The sequence below is a fragment of the Epargyreus clarus genome, unplaced genomic scaffold (genome assembly GCF_041222505.1).
Source record: "Epargyreus clarus isolate Ecla_fem2 unplaced genomic scaffold, WU_Ecla_fem_2.2 ptg000035l, whole genome shotgun sequence".
Lineage (NCBI taxonomy): Eukaryota > Metazoa > Arthropoda > Insecta > Lepidoptera > Hesperiidae > Epargyreus > Epargyreus clarus.
The window spans coordinates 11,078,323-11,101,523 of NW_027332240.1; the positions used below are offsets into that span (position 1 = coordinate 11,078,323).

General features: G+C 38.5%; 1 protein-coding gene across 1 annotated transcript; it reads right to left on the reverse strand.

Annotated features, from left to right (window-relative positions):
* Positions 1 to 3,153: 3,153 nt before the first annotated feature.
* On the reverse strand, positions 3,154 to 20,795 carry Arl6 (ADP ribosylation factor-like 6). The gene is made up of 13 exons (XM_073092293.1): positions 20,279 to 20,795; positions 14,454 to 14,677; positions 13,810 to 13,956; positions 13,465 to 13,571; positions 12,902 to 13,004; positions 12,393 to 12,522; positions 11,761 to 12,077; positions 11,342 to 11,530; positions 10,198 to 10,741; positions 7,086 to 7,304; positions 6,728 to 6,856; positions 5,383 to 5,508; positions 3,154 to 4,385 (listed from the first exon to the last, which is right to left on the reverse strand). Exons 1-13 carry the CDS (start codon positions 20,334 to 20,336, stop codon positions 4,252 to 4,254), a joined length of 2,427 nt encoding a protein of 808 aa, XP_072948394.1. The 5' UTR covers positions 20,337 to 20,795; the 3' UTR covers positions 3,154 to 4,251.
* Between the last annotated feature and the right edge of the window lie 2,406 nt (positions 20,796 to 23,201).

Consider the following 23,201-nt stretch of genomic DNA (forward strand, 5'->3'; position numbering starts at 1 on the left):
CAGAAAGTGACGTATTGTTGTGTACTAAGCTGATGAATAAATCTTGAAAGGTGGGCCACTCATCGTAAGATCCCCTGAAGATAGGTAGTTGGATTCTAGGAAGCCTAACTTGTTGTGATACACATCCCACCGAGTCATTACTGCTGTTTTGCGATGAAGTATGTGGCGACTCCATTTGTATTATTGCATCTTGTATGTCAGCCTTAATACACAGGTACAAATCTTCCAATAGGCTGAACTCGTCGTTTACAAAATAAGAAATTTCACTGCGCTGCATTTGAGGCGTAATTTTAACGAGGGCTTGATGCGTAGAAATAAATGTCTTCCAATAGTCTTCAATGCATTCCATACGAGCACGTAAGTATCCTTTCGTTAATCTACTCTTCGGGCATTTTTTCAAGTTAATTTGTGTCTTCTTCAGTAAATTTGCCGTATCTTCTAATAAACTAAGTAGTTCCATTGTATTAGTAGCCATAATTCCAGATAGTTCGTTGCAATGATGTAGTTAATAATACGATGTAAAAAATTTCCACTCCAGATTGAACAAAAAATAATCGTAAACAACTTGCAGAAATAGGTAACTTCGATAACTCGTTTAAAATGATCTTTAAATCTTCATAATACGATGCAAAATATTTGACTTGGCGTAAACAATTTTTTCATTAGGCTCGAGACCCTTTCTTATCTCTTCTATTGTCTTGCGTTTTTTGCTCGTCGCTGGGAATCCGGCTCGATCACGACCACTATGATGGGCTTTATTGTCTTCGGAATTAGGTTCACATTTGTTTTTGGAGTATAACGAAAAACTGCGTGTGCACTGTTCGAGGTTTTTATTGCGACTAACTATGAAATAACAAATCGTGTAATATATGCATTCAAATCACAACAGTACCTCTCTTTAATAAAACTAATAAATCGAACTTGGAATTAAAATAAGGCTATTGCATATTAGTCGTCCGTTAAACGAATCCCACCAAAAAAGTTGTAAATCGAAAATCGAAAACCAAAAACAAAGACATCTGGAAAAATATATTGTTATTATTCATCCGTGTACTGTATGAACATTCACAACGTTATTTTATTAGTATTAATAATTAATGCAGTGGTGTTGGGTAGGTCAAGAATTGCACCGGAACAAGTTATTTATACTCGTATTTTCTTTACACAGTACCCGGACAAGTAGTCACTGAATTATTCGTACACTTAGCGGACTACTAGACACTTCGTTTAAATTAAAGATAAATGTATTAGACTGTGACAAGTTTCAAAATATTTAAGTGTAAAACTTTTCCTATTTACGCGCTGTTGCGGCCGCAGATTTCGGCGTCGCGGGAACTCTTTGAGACAATTAGCGCTAACGACAAAGCAAGAGCTAATTAGGCCACTCTAATGCCAATGCTCTGATGCAGCTCGTTATAAATGAATACATGTTTGTTATGTTTCACTTTAAAACATTATGACTTATTACAGGTGGTCTACACCTGTATATCTAGAACGATGTTAAACAACGTTATTGGTGAATATACAAGGTGGATACCTTCATACTATAATAAATGAAAACACAAACGTCCTACTCCTTCCTTGTAACATGTTGCAATAATTAAAAAATACTTAACATCGCCATTATCTTATAAGCCGTACCTAGTATAAGTTGTATGCGGTTCATGAGAAATCCTGATTGGAATGTAAGATTTTTAACGAAATATAATTAATAAGTTGGTCATAAATTACTTATGTGATTGCCCTAGCTTTCGAAAGCCTTAATCGTCTTATTTATTTTTGATGCGCTTTTGAACATATTATGTATAATATATCGTATATATTATAACCCAAAAATTGACTAAATAAAGATGATTATAATTATGAAATAAAAGTCAATATATTTCCTGTAACTATACCTACACTTCTTAGCTTCTTAGATGCAAATGTGGATAAACATTAGGTGTTTATCAATTGTATATGATTAAAACAGTTTCAGAAACAGATATCATTAAAATAAGTGATACTGAAAACGTGTCCCAAACAGAAACTATGATATTCCACTTGCAGCGAGGCTGTAAGAACCAACAAGCACACCACACTCGCACAGCTGTACTCGCCGTTCAATTACACTGATATTTCACATTACCAGAATCCTTCGTTATTTTCAAAGAGGCAGCGATTTAGATGTGATGAATTTGATATATTTTATATCATCTACACATATAATTGAAAAATAAATATCGAAAAATTGTAGCACAGAATATTACGAACAATTACACAAATTAAAAGTTGAAATACATACTCATTTTTTGATATAAGAATCAAATATTTAAAGTACAATGAACATAACACACCACGTCCATTACAAACACGGTAAACCTTTTTAAAAACATTTGCATAATTTAATTTACATATTTACTTACGAACAATGTTCTCCGCAGTATAAGAATAAATAGTATTTGTTAATTATTCCCGGTTTTATTTCTGTTTATTTTAGACAGCCCTGGTCGCCGAGATTGCCTATAAATTGTAGTCAGCGACAACAGGGCTGCCACCTGCGCGCTGGACATAACGTACACGAATGTACACTGGGAATTATAAATGAAATGCAAAAATAAAAACGTTCAATTAAATATTCAAGCAAAAAAGTAAATTGAACGTGAGATTTAAGTTCCAAGTGATTTACTTCGTAATGAAACCGGTAGAGTTGTGGACAGTGTCACGTGGAAGAACCCCTTTTGGTCGACTCCGGCGGTACCACTGCCACGCCTATTTTTGCCTAATAGTATCAGTGTTAAGCGCTACTGCGTTCTGACTTGAAGTGTTTGGAGCCATACTTGTTCGAGGTGTTCCAGTTTAGTACTAAAGGGTAGCGGTGCATCTATGACCGACCCCAAATACGCAACAATAAGGTAATCTTATCGGGGGTTGATTACAGATGCATATGGGCAGCAGCAGCCATTTACCATCAGATGGACTGCATATTCGTCTGCTACTCCTATATTAAAATAACGCTTCCATTAGAGACGACATGAAATTGAATTATATCATGGGAATAAAGTGGGATCATGAATATTCTGTTTTCACACATAATACTACAATTTGAAAAGTTTGTGTGAAATTGTGTGCTAACGGTTACTTCATTGTCTGAACGTTTCTAAGAAAACAACATTTTTGACAACTAATTTTTATTTTTGGTTTCGTGCAAACAATCATAATAGTTAAGTACTATTTTAATTCAACGTAGATACAAGGATGATTTATAATTATGTCAATATTGAGAATAAGTTAAATGTATCAAATTTTACTCATATTCGTCTTCTCTACACACTACTTAAACTAGTGTAGTGAAGTAACTAAAATAAGACTTCACAACCAAGTACCGATGTCCATTAGCCGTAAGCCGAGGGCGGGCGCGTGGGCGCCGGGCAGCCCTCGGTGAGTTATGACGTTGTTCCCTGCGAAGCGGCACTTCGTTAGCCCAAACCCTTATAATTACCTCTCCCGATGTTTTTAGTATTGTCTATTGTTGTAAGCCCGCTCTTTGTACGCCCTTAAGGTATTTTGTCTACCCTTATACGATTTATTGGTTTACTCTATTCAATTACATAAATTTAATTTTCTGAGTATTTTCTGTATTATTGGCTAAAATCGTCGATGTTTACCTTTGAAGACTTTACAGCACTGATATGCTCAGTTAACGTAATATCAAGCGGCTTCAGTCGAATCTGAATATAGTCGTTGAATATTCTTACGAGTACAACCTGTTATCGAATAGGTTATCGAGTTATCAACCTGTTATCGAGTATTGCTGACAACTTTTCCTTCAGATCTGTGTCCAGCCTGAAAGCATTCTGCCAATATTCGATATAATTTAGATGAAATTTGCTACGTGCCAGTCTACATCGTCGTCGATCCATTGTCCCAATCCTGGGCGTTGATCTCCTTGTAAAGTAAGATCACTGCGCCTGATGCGTATTAGAAGAGTTCACTCACACCTTTAACAATCTTGCTTTTCTCAATGATACTGACGTGTGTAGCTTGTCTCAAGGTGCATTCCTTTACCGTTAAAACAAGTGATAATTAACTTGTAATACGCAGATAACTTCGAAAAAAGGGGTAATGCAAGAGTTTCGAACCTGTAGACCAGAATTCGGAGCAGGTTGAGGATCCGAAATGCAATCTATCACGGTATTAACAAAGTCCTCTTGCAGCCCACATTCGTAGCATCTCCACACTCCAACCTTCTGTCTCACACTGTGCCCGTGGCTAGTGGCGCCGCATCTTGAGCTCGCGCAGCTGTCTCGCGAGCCACGCCACGCCGTCCGCCAGCCCGGCGCCCGACAGCCCGCTCGACGAGCAGATGTGCCACGGCTTGTCCGTGATGCGCTCCAGACCCAGCGCTGGAACACGAACAAGACACTTGATACAATTTTTAACAGAGGAAAACTGAAGTACTTATTAATATAACGGACTAACTAACAATTTTGTTTTGTTGGAACTAAAATGTAGGTAATACTATGCCTGTTGTGGTAATAAAATTAAAACAATACACATTATATGTATTCGTATACAACACCATGTACACGATAGATAGATAGATAGATAGATAGATAGATTATTTATTTCAAGAACTTAAGCAACAACAACAAATTATAACACACAATAAACAATGAAATCCAAAAATACACATATGGAAACACAAACTTAATTATGAACTTATTGACTAAATTTTCTTAAGAAATAAAATTACACACTATATAAAAAAAAAACTGAAAATAATAAAGTAAATTAAAAAATAAAAACAAACAAAATACATAATCGAGTGTTGCAGCTAAAGTCTGTGAAAAAGGTTCCGGAGCTCAGAAAAAAACCGAGATGATCTCGGCAACTGATTTTCAGCCCGGACCATATGCGAACGTTGCTCGGACGTTAAAAAAAGTTTTATGTAGGACAGGCAGACTTGTATAGTATCTTCTACTTAACAAAACTAACAGAGGCTGATTCATAAGTAGCGCAAATAAACCGCAAATAAACCGATGGGTGTAGAAAACGAAAGTTTATAGAGTTTCTTATCCACTCTATGATAGTTCTGCTCACCATAGAATAGATAAAAAACTCCTCTACGGTCTGAGCAGTGGCGTAACTGTACTTTTGGGAATCCGGGGCAAATTCATTGCATGAGGCCCTAAGAAATTCGCTCACGAATACGTACTTTAGTGATTGTTTGGTCCTGTTGTCCCTTTGTTTTATGCTGATTTATACACATTTTTTGATCGCGCCTCCGGCCCGATTGGGCCAATCAGGTCGGGGGCCCTAGGCAGTTCTGCAATCCTATAGTTGCGCCACTGGGTCTGAACAATATTTCTCTCTGCGGGACTATATCCATAGATGTGTTACCGGCGGCGACGTGCGCGGCGGAGAGCGCGTGCGGCGCGTCGCACTTGTTGGCGAGCAGCAGCAGCGGCACGCGGCGCGCCAGCGCGGGGTGCGCCACCAGCAGCTCCAGCTCCTCGCGCGCCACCACTGACACACACACATACACACCGGTAACATTACGCGAACGATAGATAACTGCGTGTGACTCCACGGGCACCACCGCGTATTTCAATAACAACAATGTGAAGGGCTGCTATGTTACGAGGCGTTCCAACTTAGTTCTCATGGGTAGCAATGTAACTATGCGACTGTGCGCTTTCTGCTTCGATATAAAAAAGAAAAGAAAATTGCAAGGTGGTAGAACCAGTACAGTTCGACCGACATAACACCAGTACCACCACCAGAGCATGACTGGGATAAAGCAATTTCCATTTCGGCAGAAGAATATGAATGCCGCCTGAAATATACATTATGAAGCGACCATCTTAATTCTCAAGAGCAATCGTGATTAGGTAAGTACATTATTGTCTGTTACGGACAGAATCAACTAACCAATCCAGTAATTAACTGCCAGTAACCCGCCGTCTTATCCTGCATCAAATCTGGCGCTATCTCGTGTATTTATCTAGCTGTTCGTGTCACAGAGAACTATCGGTGGCTCACTAAACCTCATTGTCTTTATTTATTAACGGGATTATGTGTAATCTAGTATATAACATAGTATTAAGTCGAAATCAAGATAAATCTTGATCTAGCTAAGCTTACATAATTGATTACATACCGCGTCTTTACCGTGTTTATATAAGTACGAGCATTTTAGGCATATGCGTCATATTTTAAATTAGTTTTCCTTTGTGTTACAGATGGGTTTTTACAGTTCTTTCGTATAAATGAAAACCTTGTCAGACTTACCGATAATAATTAACTATCCTAGAGAAAAGTATTTATTATTGTAGCTCAGCAATTATAAACATTTTAAATACTGAACTATACATTTTTTTAATTTATTATTAAGAAGATCTCGTTACTATATGTACGAGTATAGTCCAAGAATTGTAGGCAAAGTCCGCGCCAAACCTCTAGTCCGCTTTGAAATAGTTGCGCGCAGGTGTAGTAATGCGGTCGAACACAACTACAAGCATAAATACTCCATAGCAACAGTAGGGGCACACTAACTATCAGCAGCTATGTACCCGAAGCGGGCAACGGACGGGTGCCGTGGGGGGCCCGTCCTGTCTTCATCTCGTTAATATTTACAATTTGCTGTTGCGACGCGACTCGTTTCTATATTCAGAGCGGACTAGAAGTTTGGTGCGGACTCTACCGTCGTAAGAACGACAAATTTGATAAGAGAATATATGTTTACCGAGGCGCAGATGGTCCGCGGAGTCGACGACGAAGATGATGGCGTCGGCGGTGCGGTAGTGGCGCTCCCACAGCGGCCGCAGCCGCGCCGCGCCCGACACGTCCCACGCGCGGAACGACACGCCGCCACCTTCACGCACACACACACACGGAACAATAACAATAATATTATAAAGCCTCCATAGTTAATAGTGTCAGGCGTTATTTTAAAGAAAATTATGATAAAACTTTAAGCTTCTACTGCCATCCGCTTAACAGCTTACTAATAGACTATAGGAATATTGTTCTAGTTCTAAATGAATCTATAATAAAACACAATTGAAGCTGTGACAGTAATGACTTGACAGAATAAATCTTACTCTGGAAGTGGTCTTGTTGGTGCGCCACAGTGGGCGGCAAGTTGGGCGGGTGCTGCGGCTGCGGCTGGCGCGGGTCTGGCGGGTGCAGCGCGTGCAGCAGCGTGCTCTTGCCGCTGTTGTCCAGCCCCAGCACCAGCACCGTGGCCTGCTGCGCGCCGCCGCCCAGCCACCCGGACAGCTTCTCCAGCAGACCCATGCTCTGCCAGATGTTGTACATTACTACGTATAAACATGGAAAGCTTACCGTTGATTAACAGTCCACATTGATATACCTCTAGTAGAAAACCTAGATAGGTTACTACCAAAACAATCGGCGCTTTTGATAGCGCTCATAGCGACAAGTGCACACCACAAAGGTGTAACAGGCGCAAATAGTATAGCACTTCTAAAGAATGCCCAAAAAAGTGGTAAACACAGTCCGCAAGGAAGTATGAACCGTAAATGCCACTTTTCGAACGTTTATATGACCTAACCTATCTACGTTTTTAATAGTGGTATATCAATGGTAGTCGAGCAATGGCAAGCAATATTACCTATTCATTGGTCCAAAAATGAATTTGTAACCAATAAACGAAATATTTATCATATAATTTATTATGCATATAATGGAACTACAGATTTACTATTACCATAACATTAATATAAATGATCGAATCATATTACAATATTATAATCCGAAAATTGACATATCATACTGTGTGATATTGTTATCATTTGTTATTTTACTGGTTAGGTTTGTTTATTCCACTACTTTATCAAATGCTTTCTATGTTTGAAAGGAGCATACATTTGTGGTTAATTTGAAACATAGATTTCCTCCCACCTTTCATTCTTTCTTCAAAAAAAAATTTTATTCTCTGATTCCATATTTAATCTGATTAACATTGCCTTTTGTTTGTTTCTTCAACTAATTTACATTTACGAGAAACATTTCAACGGCTGTAAAGTACAAGTCCTACTGTCTAGTGATTCTACCTGGAAATAAGCGAGAAAAGAGAAAAGTAATAATGTCGTCCCAATATTAAGACTCGACAAGTTGTTGGAGCGGAAACCGAACCAGCAAATATTATTGCGCCCCACTTACTTCCCGGGAAGTTTCGTCCTTCGCAATAACCAACTTAAACTTAGAAGACAGGATCACGGCCTTCTTGCTTATTGCTCAGTATTTTCCCGAACAACTTATTAACGAATGTATATATGAAGGTCTCAAAGAATTTTGTGAAATTACGACTGGCGTAGTTGTCATAACTTAGTTTATCATTAAAAGTTTTGGAACTTGTACATATTAAAAATAACACATAATTTTGGAAAATAACACACACATAACTTTGTAACGTCTTTGTACTTACGTCGTTGAAGTAAGATTAAAATATTCCGAACCTAATTAGTCGGATTATCCCCAAAAAGAACTGAACTATACCCTTGGAAGCTTTAAATATAGAGTTGAGTTTTTTTAATCAAAAGCTCATAGTTAATGCCCTTAATATATATGAGTACTTTACAATCTTCACTTTTATGGGCAAATGACTAACGATGGCTTGCGTATAGTAAATATTTAAGATAATAAAAAAGAAATACTTTTCGATTACAAAATTAACATAAATGATAATATTGTAATAAGAATTGATTCCGTTTTCTTCACATTGGCCCTGATTTAAGTAAAATTATTTTAAATTTTATACAAACCAGTTAAAGTTGACCAATTTTACGCATACTCACTCAATGTTCCTTTTCACAAAAGCCCCGTCCACTCATTACTGGAAAGCTCCAATTTGTCCGACACCAATTTCGAAGTCAATCCAATTACAATAAACCTTTCAACATGTTGGCTCGCCGCAGCCTCGGGTTCCGCGGTCGCGATCAGATCAGGATATCGGCGGATATAGTAACAATCACAAGAGAATGCCGACTACACATATAGTAGATATAAACAATAGAAAGACGCAATTAGGGCGCACTCCGCCGCTGTAGCGTAATCAGTATTGATGTTGCGTCCCGTTGTCGTGGTTACCGACGACCAAACAGACGACACGGCAAATACACATTATATAAAACGTATAGTACGGACATCGTGCACGTGTCTAATTTAATTGAAAGTTTTCAAATACCTAATTGCTATAGAAAGAATCATATCAGGTTGTTACTTTACCCTTAGGTTATATATTACTGTGACCAAAGAAAGCATAGCGAAGTTTTTATAGTTCTAAAGCAACGGCGAATTATTAGAATCTCTTTAAATTTTCTTTTTCTTTTTCTTTTAAATTCTCACTTTCCAAACTATTTTTTTTATTTTAATATGTTATTACCTGTTATATTATGTAATGAATCATATTTACATTGGGTATGTAGAGCCAATGTAATAGGCAATGTCATACATTAAGTATATTTTTATAGGCATATTGCCAACCTGCAAGAGTAGATGTTCCTTTAGATAGAATTACAATTCCCGTTCCTAGCAATGAAATATTAAGAGGTCGCGGCTAGTTACTAGTATAGGTTGAGATAATAAAATAACAGTGTCAATAACAATAGTATATTATAATAAAATTAATACTGTCTTTTTATCGCATACATTACGTAAGAGTATATTTTCCTACAAAATATTATCCCATATTTATTATATTTTAATTGCGTGTAATTAATTATTTGCGCATAGAAGCGTAGATAAAGATATTGTAGGTAAATTAAGAAACCGTAATAAGTTTCTTTACAAGTTATTTCACTTTCTACATCTTGAGAAATTAAATAATAATAATAAAAACATATTTAAGAAACGCCTATCACTAGGCACAACAAAACATTATTATTACTAAACATATTATACTATTATATATATGTATATATATATATATATATATATATATGTATACATTTCTTTATATCTGTGCAGTGATTGGTGGCATCCTATTAAGCATTTACAAATATCTGTAGCAGGAGGAGAATTATATTGTATTAAATATACAATTTAGTTTAGTAGGGTAGTCGTAAATCCATGACAATACTGTTTAGTTTCTTTTTTCATTCTACCATCTATTTATTCATTACATTTATTACAATTTTAACTGATTACCTATATCACAAAACTTACTACCTATACAATCTCATCATAGACTAGTGCACCACGTTTCTTTACTACTAACTTCTTTAGTCACTGCACATTCGGAAACGTTAGTCACTTTCACCGCATCACTCTCTACACCTTCTGTCACATTTTTATCTTCTATTTGTTTTGTATCACCTTTAACTATCCTCTTTACTGTTTCGACGCTGCCTTTATTTTTGTCTTCCATATCAAAAGCTTCTGGATTTTTCGTGTTAGTTGGATATATATTTTTATTTTCTATTTGTTTCGTGTCAACTTCAACTATCCTCCTTACTTTTTCGACCTTCCTTTTATTTTCGTCCTCTATATCAAGAGCTTCCGGGTCTATCGTCTTCGTTGGGTATAAGATCTCGTATATCTCCTCGGGCGTGCGTCCCTTGGTCTCCGGTACGGCGAGCAGCGCGAACAGCGCGTACGCGAGCGTGAGCGCGGCGGCGAGCGCGAGCGCCGCGCGCAGGCCGCCGGCCGCCGCCGCCGCGGGGAACACGCCCACCTCCACCGCGTTGCCCGCGCACGCCGCCGCCGTTATCAACATCAACGCGCAACCGCGGTACTGGAATACAACAACACAATATAGTCCGATTCATAATTAGGTGTCCAAAATGTAAACAAAGGTGTTGACCTATCAAGAAAACATGTGTCAAATGGCAGTTTCTTATTTTTGACAATATTAAATTAAGATATCGATAATAAAATAAAAATCTAAATAAATTAAAATCAATTCACATTTTCCAATAATTATATTAACTCAATTTCATTTCATACAGTAATAAAAAACAAGATTTATGCGAAAAAATTAAATTGTGATAATGGTCACACAATCGGCATCCAAAACATTTTTTGTGTCGCCATTTTTAAGTTTCGTAGTTGATATTATTCATATTCGTGATCGTGATCGAACTCGATTTTTTTCTAGTTTTCTTAGCGGGTTTTTTTTATTATGTGCAGTTATTAAGTTTTTGTTTTATGTTGAATTTTGTGAAAATTTTCTTTTCTTGTTAATTTGTTAAGGCTTGCAATACCTGTCATCGAATTTTGACAATGACATTTCTTTGTTTACATTTTGGACACCTAATTATGAATCAGACCATAATCCAATCTGATGCATATGAATATTTGATGAGTCTGTGCTGGGTTGTTACAAAATACCAACCTCGTAATGAAACATGTCAGCGAGCAGGCTGTAGGGCGCCGGCTGCAGCCCCGCGGAGTCGACGGCGACGGCGACGGCGAGCGCGACGGCCGCGCCGCCCGCGCCGCCCGCCGCGCCGCCCGCGCCCACCAGCGCCGCCGCCGCCGCCAGCGCCGCGCCCGTGCCCGCCGCGCACCACACTATCAGCGGCTGCACACACATCCAGAGGAATTAGCACGAGACTGAGCTCACAAAGTCAAAAAAACACTGCTGATTTATGATATGCATGGCACCCTACAGAAATATAATTAAATTACAGTGTAAGTATGTCTTGTAATAACTAACTATTAACTTATATTAATTAAGTACAGTATTCAGTAAAGACAGAAGAACAAAATATTTTGCTAACAGATTAGTCATGTTTTACGAAAAAAGTTTACCCGTCGTCCAATTTTCTCCACGAGGTAGAGCGAGAGCGCGGACGCGGCGAGCTGCACCGCGCCCAGCAGCACGGCGTGCCGCGCGGGCGAGGCCAGCTCCGCCGCCTCCGCGTGCGTGGCAGACAGCGCGGGGACACCTGCCGCCGCGTGCGTGGCAGACAGCGCGGGCGCCGCCGTGACGGCGCGCGGCACGGCGTCGCGCGCCAGCACGAACACGCGCTCGGCGTACTGCAGGATGGCCAGCACGCCGCACGCCTCCTGCCCCACCACCGCGATACCGCCGATTATGAAGGCGCGCCGCCGCCGCGGATCGCTCACTGTCAATTTAGGAAATTATTTCTTTGAATGAAAAGTATTTCTTTTCATGAAAAATCTTAAATTAAAGGCTCCTACATGCAACACTTTGCATATCAACAACGTGTTACAAAAAACTTATAGTATTCCTTCCTATATTATTGTAACAGCGGGCGAAGCTTGTGAAAAAAGGCTTAATATGACTTGTTTCTAAAATAAAAAAGTTCTTGAAATAGGGTTAAAAATAGAGATGACTCGTTCGCCGAGTACTACCAATTATCCCCATCAGACCTCTCTGGCTCTCCGATGACGTCGTCAGCAAAAAATGTCACACTCACACATTTCTTTAGCAAGTTTTAAGGGTGATAGTTCGACCAGCTCGGGCTGCGGCCAGGCCTCCATTTCCTGGTCCAGCGCCGGGTCCTCCGCGGAGAGGCCCCGCAGCCAAGCCAGCGACGAGCGCGCCTCCTGTTTACCAATGCCGATGTTTACCAATACTTAGTTACAAGCGAGCCAAAGTAATGAACACAAAACTATTTACTTATTAATTTGCCAGTTTAAAAAAGTATAATATGATAAGTTTGCAATATCTCGTTATTTTGTCTCCTGGGCGATAAAAAACTATCAAAGATTTTTTTTTTATTTTAATGTGCCTATAATGATCTGATTGAGACAATTGAGACAATCTTGAAAGGTGAGGCTAAGTAATCTATAAGAGATTTATAACATTGATTCTATAAAACTGTATACTGCATATATTTTGAAATGAGTATCATATAATATTATGATGAGTATTTAATATTGCGCTAACAAAATTATAGCGAAGTTTAGAGAATTAGATAGTAACCTTTATTTTTCCTTTAGCAGCGAGGAAAGATGGAGACTCTGGCATGAAGAAGAACACGAAAAAGTGAACCACGGACAGCGCCAGGCAGCACCACAACACCATGCTGCAACATTCATATCAGTTTCATACCTAATAATATATCTATACGCTAATAAGATTTCTATACAAACATTTCTAAATTTTCCACATTGATTATTTTTCTTTCTTTATTATCTGTAAATACGGGACCATTTTAAAAAATACAGTAGCTATTCGAATTTTATCGCTATACTTAGAAAGCTATACTTAGAGAAAGTGTGTGCAATAGAATATGACTATAAATATGAATAGAATATGGCGCAGCGAACGAATGAATAAATAAAGCAATTCGTTGTCCAACACAAAGGAGAATTTTTGATGAACAATTGTCTGTTGGACAATTTTTCCAATTATTTTCGCAGGTCCCGTATAAAAGTGGCTTTACAGACGTCAGTTTGCCCGTCGGTGGTCAACTGGAGAAGTCGTTCACCCGTGGACGTGAATGTGTGCGATTGCTATGGTGTTGTTATGTATGTATGACGTACCGGTGCGGCAGGCGCGCGTCGGCGGCCAGGTACATGAGCAGCACGCCCGCGTTGTGCGCCAGCGCCAGCGCCGCCACCGCCGCGCCGCGCCACCGCGCGCTGCACATCTACGCACACACATCCAATTACATATAATATTGCAAAAAATATTCTCTTATACCAGTAGGTAAGTAATAGAACTGTGCTCTCGATGCCTTAACACCCAAACTATAGGTACTTCAAAATAATATTAGCTTAACATTAAGGTTAAATATAGAACTCATAGTGAGAGCAAACATATATATAACGTGACTCCAGCGATGTTAAACCGTAAGCTAAACAACGTGTACGTGAGGGTGAGGCTACCTCTCTGGCGAGCAGCGGCGCGAGCGCCCAGGCCGCGGCGCCGCCGAGCCCGGCCGCCACGCGCGCCGCCACCACGCACGCCGCGCCGCCCCACGCGCCGCCCCACGCCGGGCCCCACGTGCTCGCCAGCTTCAGCGACCAGCACACCTTCGATGCAATCAACACATATTATACACTGCCACAGTAATACCAAAAGCGTATGATTTTGACTGTACTGGAGGTCTTATTTGGATGTATAGTCTAACTCAGCGATTGGGATTATTCAATTTCTTTTTATATAATGTAGGAGTAGTAGACGAGCTTGCAATCCACCTGATGGTGGCTACTGCCGCCCATGGACATCTGTAATCAACCCCAGATAGGATTAGATATTCCTACCTGAGGTCAGCCATAGATGCGCCAATACCCCTGAGGACTAAGCCGGAACGCCTCGGAAAAGTATGTCTTCCTTACCACATCCTTGAGATCAGAACACAGCAGCGCTTCTAAAAAAAGTTCTAAGAAGTCTGTAAGGTTTAAGTCCTCTGCTTCTATACCAAGTTTCGCCGCCCCCTAACGGGGTCGCCTCAGGGCTTAAAAAAACCTTTTTGATTGGACACGTCATTGTCATCAGTGTGAAGAAAACATTATTTTTTTGTACTAACCACGAAGCATCCTGAGGTGACGATGATGGCGAGCTTCCTGCCGGCGGCGAGCGCGTACGCGCTGAGCGGCACGCCGGCCAGCGACGCCGTGAAGGTGGTGACGGCCGCGACCACCGCGCCGCGCCCCGCCGCCTCGCCGCCCGCCTCCTCGCCGCCCGCTGCCTCGCCGCTCGCCAGCGACACCCAGCCCAGCGCCAGACCGAACGACACCGTTGGGATATTTACTGGAAAATTAATATTGAGCGTTTGTTAATCGCATTCTTTGACGTTTAAAAGTCAGTAATATAACGTAAGTAAATACTATATTTTCTTTATAATATGTAAATGAGCAAACGGTACACCTGATGATAAATGGCTACTGCCACTTGGATATCTGTAATTAATCCCAGATAAGATTCGAGTCCTGTGGTCAGCCACATATGTTGTAGTAATTGTAGTAATAAATACACACCTAAGAAAAAGTAGCATTGTACCACATTCTTATCCGTTGCATGTACGTACCTACTACATTATTTACTTTATTTTTATCTTACTTAAATATTGGACGATATTAGCATGTATACGACTTTAGACGGTATAGCTTTTCTAAGCTCGTTTATCATAAATACTAAGAGTCTGAACAATTGACTCTTAGCAATGCCCAAGTATATTTTTTATTTATCTTTACTTAAAAAATACATTAAAACTTATATTCTCCTAAAACTGCTACTTTCGCAGAGAGAACTTCCTCTTAACATTGATTAGCAAAGTTGATAATTACCATTTCTTGCTCACGAAATCGAGACGAGTTTCGCAAAAAGTTCACAGCATCGACCGCGGCGTGATGAGGCATCCGCTTTTAACGGCAACAGTTTATGTTTTAATAGGGTCATCTTACAGTGAGTAGGTACTTATCTCCAGCTATATTATTACATCACTTGGATAATTTTATTTACTATGTTGCTAAAAACACAAACTACATGTGAAGCATGTAGAACTTTAATTCATATACAGAAATAATAAGCTTTAAATGACGTCTCTCAGATTTTTTTTCAGAGTTTACATCAGACATAAAGCGCGCCTTTCACCGTATATTGTGTCATTGATTTGTTCAATATGTGATTGTGGATGTAGGATTTATTTTCTAAAAGTTATATTTAATATATTTTTCATGTCAAACTAAAGAATTCCGAATGATAATATTCCTTTTGGTTCATACAAAGCATCTGTCTTTGCTACTCGCTAACAGATGGCGTTTTACGCTCATAATATTCCTCGTTACATACATACTTAAGATAAGAAATATTCTAGTTAATTCATTAATTTTTCATAATAAACATCCATCATATACATTATTACAACATAGGTATTTCTTTAATTTAAAGAACAAAAATAAAATTGGTAAAAGTTGGGTATGTAAATAAATTATAATATTTTTTGCATAATTAAGCTTCATAAATCTGAATATAAAAATCAGTGATAAGTATTAAGGTAATTAAAAATGAAGATTTCTTAAGTTGCTTGTGTTACTCACAAAAAGTTATACTTCTTATTGACCAGCGTGTGCAACCACGTGTGACCTCTACACAACCGCCGTATACAAATAATTAATTGTTTATGGGCTCAAAGCCAAAATCTACATTGCATATGTATTTGACAGAGATAGATGCAATATTTGTTTTTGTTTTACAATCTCCGTATAAGTAAACATGCCCATATGTACTTCTAATTATGTTTTTAAGGAATGTAGACTGTAGAGCCCTTCGTGATTCAACTCCGATTGTTGCCTCATCACTGCCATCTATCTATGTACTCGTATGTTCTGACTTAAAGGGTGCGGTGTCCATTTCAATACGAGACACAAAGCGTTTCCGCTTAGTCCTGAGATATTGAATGCGTTTGTGACCGATCTCGAGTGTAATCCTATCTGAGTTTCATTAGATACCTCTTGGTAGTTGAACGCATTTTTGTAACGCAAACATTGTGTTTACAATAACACCGTAAATAATGACATAATATACGCAATATATAGGTACATGAAGCCCCATTAAATAATGTAATTAATGTCTCCGTCCGTAACGCCTCGTAAAAAATGCGTTATCAACCGAGACGAATCGTGCTTTCTATTATTAATAGTAATTCAATTAATTAATTCATATCTAATCAGTGGACAATTAGCCATAGACTTTTCATAATAAACTAGCCGTGGCTCCCTGCGTCGCGTTCCTGACCTAGGTTTTAAGTTGTTGTTGTGAATTTCCTCGTCCATTTTTACGTCGATATTTTCGCATTTTATCATAATTTATCTTTTCACTTACGCCTGTATACACGTTTTAATTAAATAATACTAGTAGTTTTAATGTTCACGGGTCAGAACGATTTTAGTCTATAAAATACATTTTAAATCTCAGAACATGCTACTTATTCTTCTGAGATTTAAATAATACAGAAAGGGGTTAATGTATCAATTTACCTACTGTTTTCACCGGTTTTTACCGATGTCACCCAATAACAGTTGAAACAATCACTCGCCAACAGGCTTTATTGGACTAATGGAACCAGTTAGTAGTCGATTTAACTTCAATTCAAAGCTGGAAGTAATTCTTTAATCGCTTGTGTTTTAACAATTAGCGCGTGTACATAGCTACCTAAGGTGTCGTAGCCTTGTTTTATGTTATTTTGCTATCAAAAGCATCGAAGCATAATGTTTTGTTTGCCTGAACAAAAATGTATTCAAACTTGTCAAAAATAATATTGAAACATACGTTGATATTTTTTTATCCTAAGGGATGTGCTGATTTTTTTTTATAATATAGGAGTAGCAGACGAGCATGCAGTCCACTTGATGGTAAGCTACTGCTGCCCATGGACATCTGTAGTCAACCCCAGATAGGATTAGATATTCCTACCTAAGGTCGGCCACAGATGCGCCGCTACCCCTGAGGACTAAGCTGGAACGCCTCGGAAAAGTCTGTCTCCCTTACCACACCCTTTAACCGGAACACAGCAGCGACTAACAGCTGTTATTAGGTAGAAATAGGTGTGGCGGTGGTGCCGCCGAAGTCGAACCACAAAGGGTTTACTTACCTTCAAATTAACACGTAAAATAATATAACATAAAATCCTTGGACAAGAATTAGTCACACTAGTAAGGACTTTACATTATAAAGTTATAGTCAATACATTATGGGTATTGCCTCTTTTTGTGGGTATCGTTGGGTATTTACTAAACCTTATGTATGTTATCACACCTACGAAAATTTATTACAAACAAACCAACAGTTTTTTATCTACAGTTCTTTTGCAGTTTTTTAAGATGCGTATTTACGGATGCTGATAAGTACTTCGTAACAGTACTGGCTCATGTATCTTATGAACCTCTGTCATCGATATACTACGTCTTTATTAGTAGTATGTCTATGACCTCAGTATAAAGAATTAACGCTTTCTACACACTCACCGCCGCACGCACTGGGATTTCCTGTGTCGTGGGTGCCACGGACACGCACATAGACAAATACACAAACACCCAGACCCTGAAACAGAAATCTAAATTCATTATTTAGATATCTGTCTCGCCGGGGATCGAGCCCGGGACCCTTTGCGCGTATGGTGGTATGGTATGGTGACCGCTCTGCCACGCGGGTCGTCAAGGGGTTGTAAAATTGATGACATCTCTCCCTGACTATCGCGTCATTGGAGCCACCTTAACTACCTAGAATACTTCAGTGTGAACCTGCCTCTTATTTCGACCCGTTTGGGTTAAGTTCTTAAAGCCATATGCAACTTCGATGGCGTTATTCAAAGTTTTACGGCATCCTATGTACTAATACTAATTTTAATGAATTAAATAAATTATTAAAGAGATAGATAGTTACGTAATTATTCACATATTTTCGTATATACAATATGTGAAACCCTGCGTTAAGTATATGTATTTATGTAACATAAAAAAACAGCCTAAAAATAAAAGCGTAAGGTAGCAGAACCCTTCGCGATTCAATTTCCGACACATCATTAGTACACCCTTTTTTTACGAGGGGGAATCCTTCAAAAGGTACCCGACGCTGTGGGAGCGACAATGGGTTATGTGGGATTTTTACCACACTAAAAACCCCCCGGTGACTGTGACCCGGCGCCAGGAGGAGAACTCCAGGATCTCCGATTGAACACAACCGGAATCCTCCGAGCGCGATGCCCCTATAGGGCTCTGCCCTGGGAAGAGCAGTTTACGCTCCTCCCGCACACCTGGTATTTACGACGGTATGCGGCCACACAAACCTCCTTCCCGGGGTTGCTTACTGGACGGTTCGAGCTCCCACTCTTACCGCCCGCAACTCCGGAAGCCCCCTTTTCATCGCCTCTTACGAAAAGCAGAGGTCACCGTAGCCCTATTCTAGTCCCGGAACTACAGGGACAGAACACTACTACACCTTTTTTTTGTTGACGAAACCTTCAAAAGGTACCAAACGCCATGGGAGTGACGCCGGGTTATGTGGGATTTTTACCGCACTATAACCCCCCCGGTGGCCGTCCTAAGCGTTTGGTGGAGAGCTCCGGGATCTCCAACGGAACACAAAACAACGCATCTACGACCGGCCTCACTTAAACTTACCTAAAAGCTTCGGTGACCAATTATCATCAGGTAGACTGATTGCTGCTCTTATATTATAAAAAAAAAAAAAAGATACCGGCCGAATTGATAACCACCTCCTTTTTGAAGTCGGTTAAAAAGTATTTTCTTCACCGCAGTTATCGTATACAAGTACAAACAACAGTAGACTTCTTTTACTAAGTAACGCTGTTGTTTGTTTGTAGTGTAGTGGAATATTTGCTTGTTTACAATGTGGCTGTAAATAGTGAATTCTAAGAAATGATGTAAGGGGTCATTGACACTTAACGCATAATCACCACTTATATTATTTAATAATATCCTTCATTTCTGAATTAGGCCTGTCTCTTTCAGGATACTATAAAGTCAATGTATATTTTGTTTCTAATTTTATAACCTCTACTGTGAAATATATACGTTATTTATTTTACAGCTACTACAAATTGTAAATTAATTTGAATATATTAGGTGTATGTCACTGATTTGTTTTATTAACAATAATATAATTTATCAATCAATGACAAATATCCCAATGGCAAAATAATAATGGTACACGCAAGAAATAAACTAGAGAATTTAAAATTAATATGACATAAAACCTTAAATGATTTAAGTACAACGAAATTAAATAAAAATAAAAATTTGAAAATTTTGATGTATATGTGTAAATAAATTCTATTTATTTTGCTTTACTTCTTATTTCACATTTGTGTTTCATCTGCCAAATCTATAAAACGGGGTCATTATATGATATTATCATACGGTCATAATAATTTTACACACATCCATTTCAAAACGTACTAGAACTCTTTGTGATTCGACTACGACGGTGATACACCTATTACTGCATAAATTATCTTTAGCAAACAACAAATAGACTGATATCCTGCTAATTATAGTCTAGTGGTTGAAACTCGGCCACTCGATCGACAGTTCCGAGGTTCGCATCCCAGACACGCACCTCTTATGTTTCAAACTTATGTGCGTTTTAGCAATTAATTATCACTGGCTTTAACGGTGAAGGGTAACATCGTTTGGAAATCTGCATACCTAAAAGATTTGTAAAAAATTCTTAAAGGTATGTGAAATCGATAAGCCGAAGACAGAGCAGATCAGTCACCAAGGCCAAATCGAGCAGTACCTTCAGTAGGTACTTAAGAAAACGACGAAGAAGAAAACTGAAAGAATACATCTCTTCGCATTTTATATACGTGTGTAAAATATAGGTACTTACTGAGAATCACCATCAACACCTGGTTGAGGAGCCCCCGCGCGCCCCCCGCCGCCGTCATCGCTGCTCACTATGCCTTACAACTTCACCACTGCACTGAATAACCTATGGTACCACAATCAACACTGATCACCGTATTTTTTAACTATGAATACGGTTTCTGCGGCTGGGTTTTCCCTCTCAATGAAATATAATTACTTCGCCACCTCGATATATGCCAGGTAAAATGATTTGTTTTTATGGTACAATGTAAAAATAGTAATTGTACTTCTTATATTATTCGATAGTTCCGGTTGTAGCGATTTTTATTTTTCATTAACTCCACAAGTAATTGATAATAAAAGTATTGTACTTTATTCAAATATAATCAAAGTTTTATTAACTTGCTTTTTTATATGACTTATTCGACAAAAAATTAAAATGATCTTAAAAATTTAAATGTATTACTCAAACGCAACATTGAGCTAGATCAGAAACATCGTATAGCAAAAAAGAGAGATGAATGCGAATAGTGGCCGTGTCTCCGAACATTAGCGCGGTACCGACTGCTGGCGAGGAGGCTCACACGGTGTATAAACAGCCCCCACTCAGCGCTAGCCGCTGGACGCAGGACGAATCAAATTTATTTGGTATTTCCTTAGATGAGTACCCTTTAAATGTAAGTCCTAAGCGATGCTACCTTAGCTTGCCGAGACAATAGATCACGGGATTTCCTTGGACGACCAAGTCAGTACTTTTTAATTCGCTTTTTATTAAGTCTTATTTATTGTTTATGAATTGTCCGAATGTAAGAAAAGAAATATAAGTTCTGATGTCATATTGATTAATAAAAATATGGTTGTCAAAAGAATTCTTGCTTATTTTTTCAATATTTAAAAGGTTATGGGCCCAGGTACGTTGTGTAATTGTAATAAGTAAAGAGCATAAAAATAGTAAAGTACGTAGTGAAATGAAAATTCTGATAATATAACAATATTCGAACATTACAAATGGAGTCGTCAGGAAAGTTAATGTGTGTGGACAAATTTGAAGGATCGAACTTCAAACAGTGGAAATTTCAAATTAAATGCGCCCTACGTGCAAAGGGGCTTGATATAAGCAAACCAAAACCCGAAAAAGACTTCGACCAGTGGAATAAAGATGATGGACTGGCTATGTTTATAATGACATCTGCTATGGATTTTAGTCAAATAGCATTGGTAGAAAATTGTGAAACGGCGTATGAAATAATGTCTAAACTTGAGTCTATATATGAACAAAAGTCAGAATTAAACAAAATGATTATACATGAACGGTTTTATCAATACAAGATGTCTTCAACTGATAACATAGCACAACATGTAGCTAAAGTAGAGAGCTTAGCGAAACTTTTAAAAGAAAGCGGTGAATCTATCAGTGATACTGCTATAATGACAAAAATTTTGGGAACTCTGCCTCCAAAATACCGGTCTCTCCGGCAAGCTTGGTTATCGTTAGATCCTAAGAATCAAACTATAGTTAATCTCACAGCACGGTTGCTAGATGAAGAAGCTAGTTTAAATGTTGAAGATGAAAATGATGTGGCATTATTTGTGGGAAAATCAGATTCAAAAATAAAAAATACACAAAAGTCGTTACCATTAAAGAAGAAACTGAATATGGAGAAAGTAGATGTTGATGGGGATTACCAACCAGGCCAGCAGCACCGGTTTATGTGTTACAATTGTGGTAAAAGGGGCCATTTCGCCCGAGATTGTTATGAGCGGAAGAAGGACAGAGAAGAGAGAAATATGTTAGCATTTAACATAACAGATACTGAGTCAGAGGATACTGAGAGTGTTAAATGGATCCTAGATAGTGGAGCTTCAGCTCATATGTCATTTAAAAAAGATTTTTTTCAAGAGTTGCATATGTATACAGGATCTCCCTTAAAACTAGGAAATCAGGAAGTTATAGAAGTACAAGGCCAAGGTACTATTGTGATAAATAAGTGTGTTAATGGCCAGTGGGAGAAGAGTATTATGTCAGATGTACTGTATGTACCTAAATTAAGAAGAAACTTGTTTTCTGAAGGGGCAGCCACAAGAAAGGGCTATAAAATTGTGAAAAATGGTAGAAATGCCATGATTTATAGAGATAATAAATTGGTAATGTGTGCATTTCTGCAAAATAATAATTTATATGAACTAAATGTAAAAACAGTTGAGAATCAAGTGTGTAACATAGTACACAAGTCAAATCTTAAGACATGGCATGAACGCCTAGGTCACTTAAATGTGAAAGAAATCCAGAAAATGTGTAAAGGTAACATTGTTACAGGTATAGATATCTCTGATTTTGATAACTTTGTATGCGATGGCTGTGCTTTGGGAAAACAGTCACGTCAACCATTCCAAAAGTCTAATAGAGGGCAGCTCCAACCAGGTGATGTTATTTATAGTGATGTCTGTGGACCATTCAGCGAACTTTCAGTCCAAGGTATGAAATATTTTGTTATTTTTAAAGATGGAGCTACAAGTTTTATCTATGTATATTTTTTAAAGAATAAAAGCGATGTTCTGGATTGTTTTAAAAAGTATACTAAAAAAATTAAAAATAAGTTTAACCATAACATTAGAATTTTGCACACTGATAATGGAGGTGAGTACAAAGGTAAAGATTTTATAGATTACCTGGAAAATGAAGGTATTACGCATGAGTTTACAGCTCCTTACACCCCTGAACAGAACGGTCGTGCAGAAAGGGAGTTGAGGACTATTGTGGAGAGTGCTCGTTCTATGCTGTATGGTCGTAACGTGCCATTATATCTTTGGGCTGAAGCGGTTAATTGCGCTGTATATATATTAAATCGTACTTCTTCAAGTCAAACACCTAATATAACTCCATATGAGCTTTGGAATGGGATAAAACCATGTTTAGATCACATCAGAGTGTTTGGGTGTGAAGG

Bases quoted from the DNA above. Each gene is read 5' to 3' on its own strand.
- Arl6 (XM_073092293.1), bottom strand. From the start codon at position 20,336: ATGACGGCGGCGGGGGGCGCGCGGGGGCTCCTCAACCAGGTGTTGATG. The intron at 12,523-12,901 runs GTTACTATCTAA...ATTGGTAAACAG, and splicing joins CTGCTAAAGGAAAAATAAAG to GAGGCGCGCTCGTCGCTGGC. The intron at 10,742-11,341 runs GTTGGTATTTTG...GTTGTATTCCAG, and splicing joins CTGACATGTTTCATTACGAG to TACCGCGGTTGCGCGTTGAT.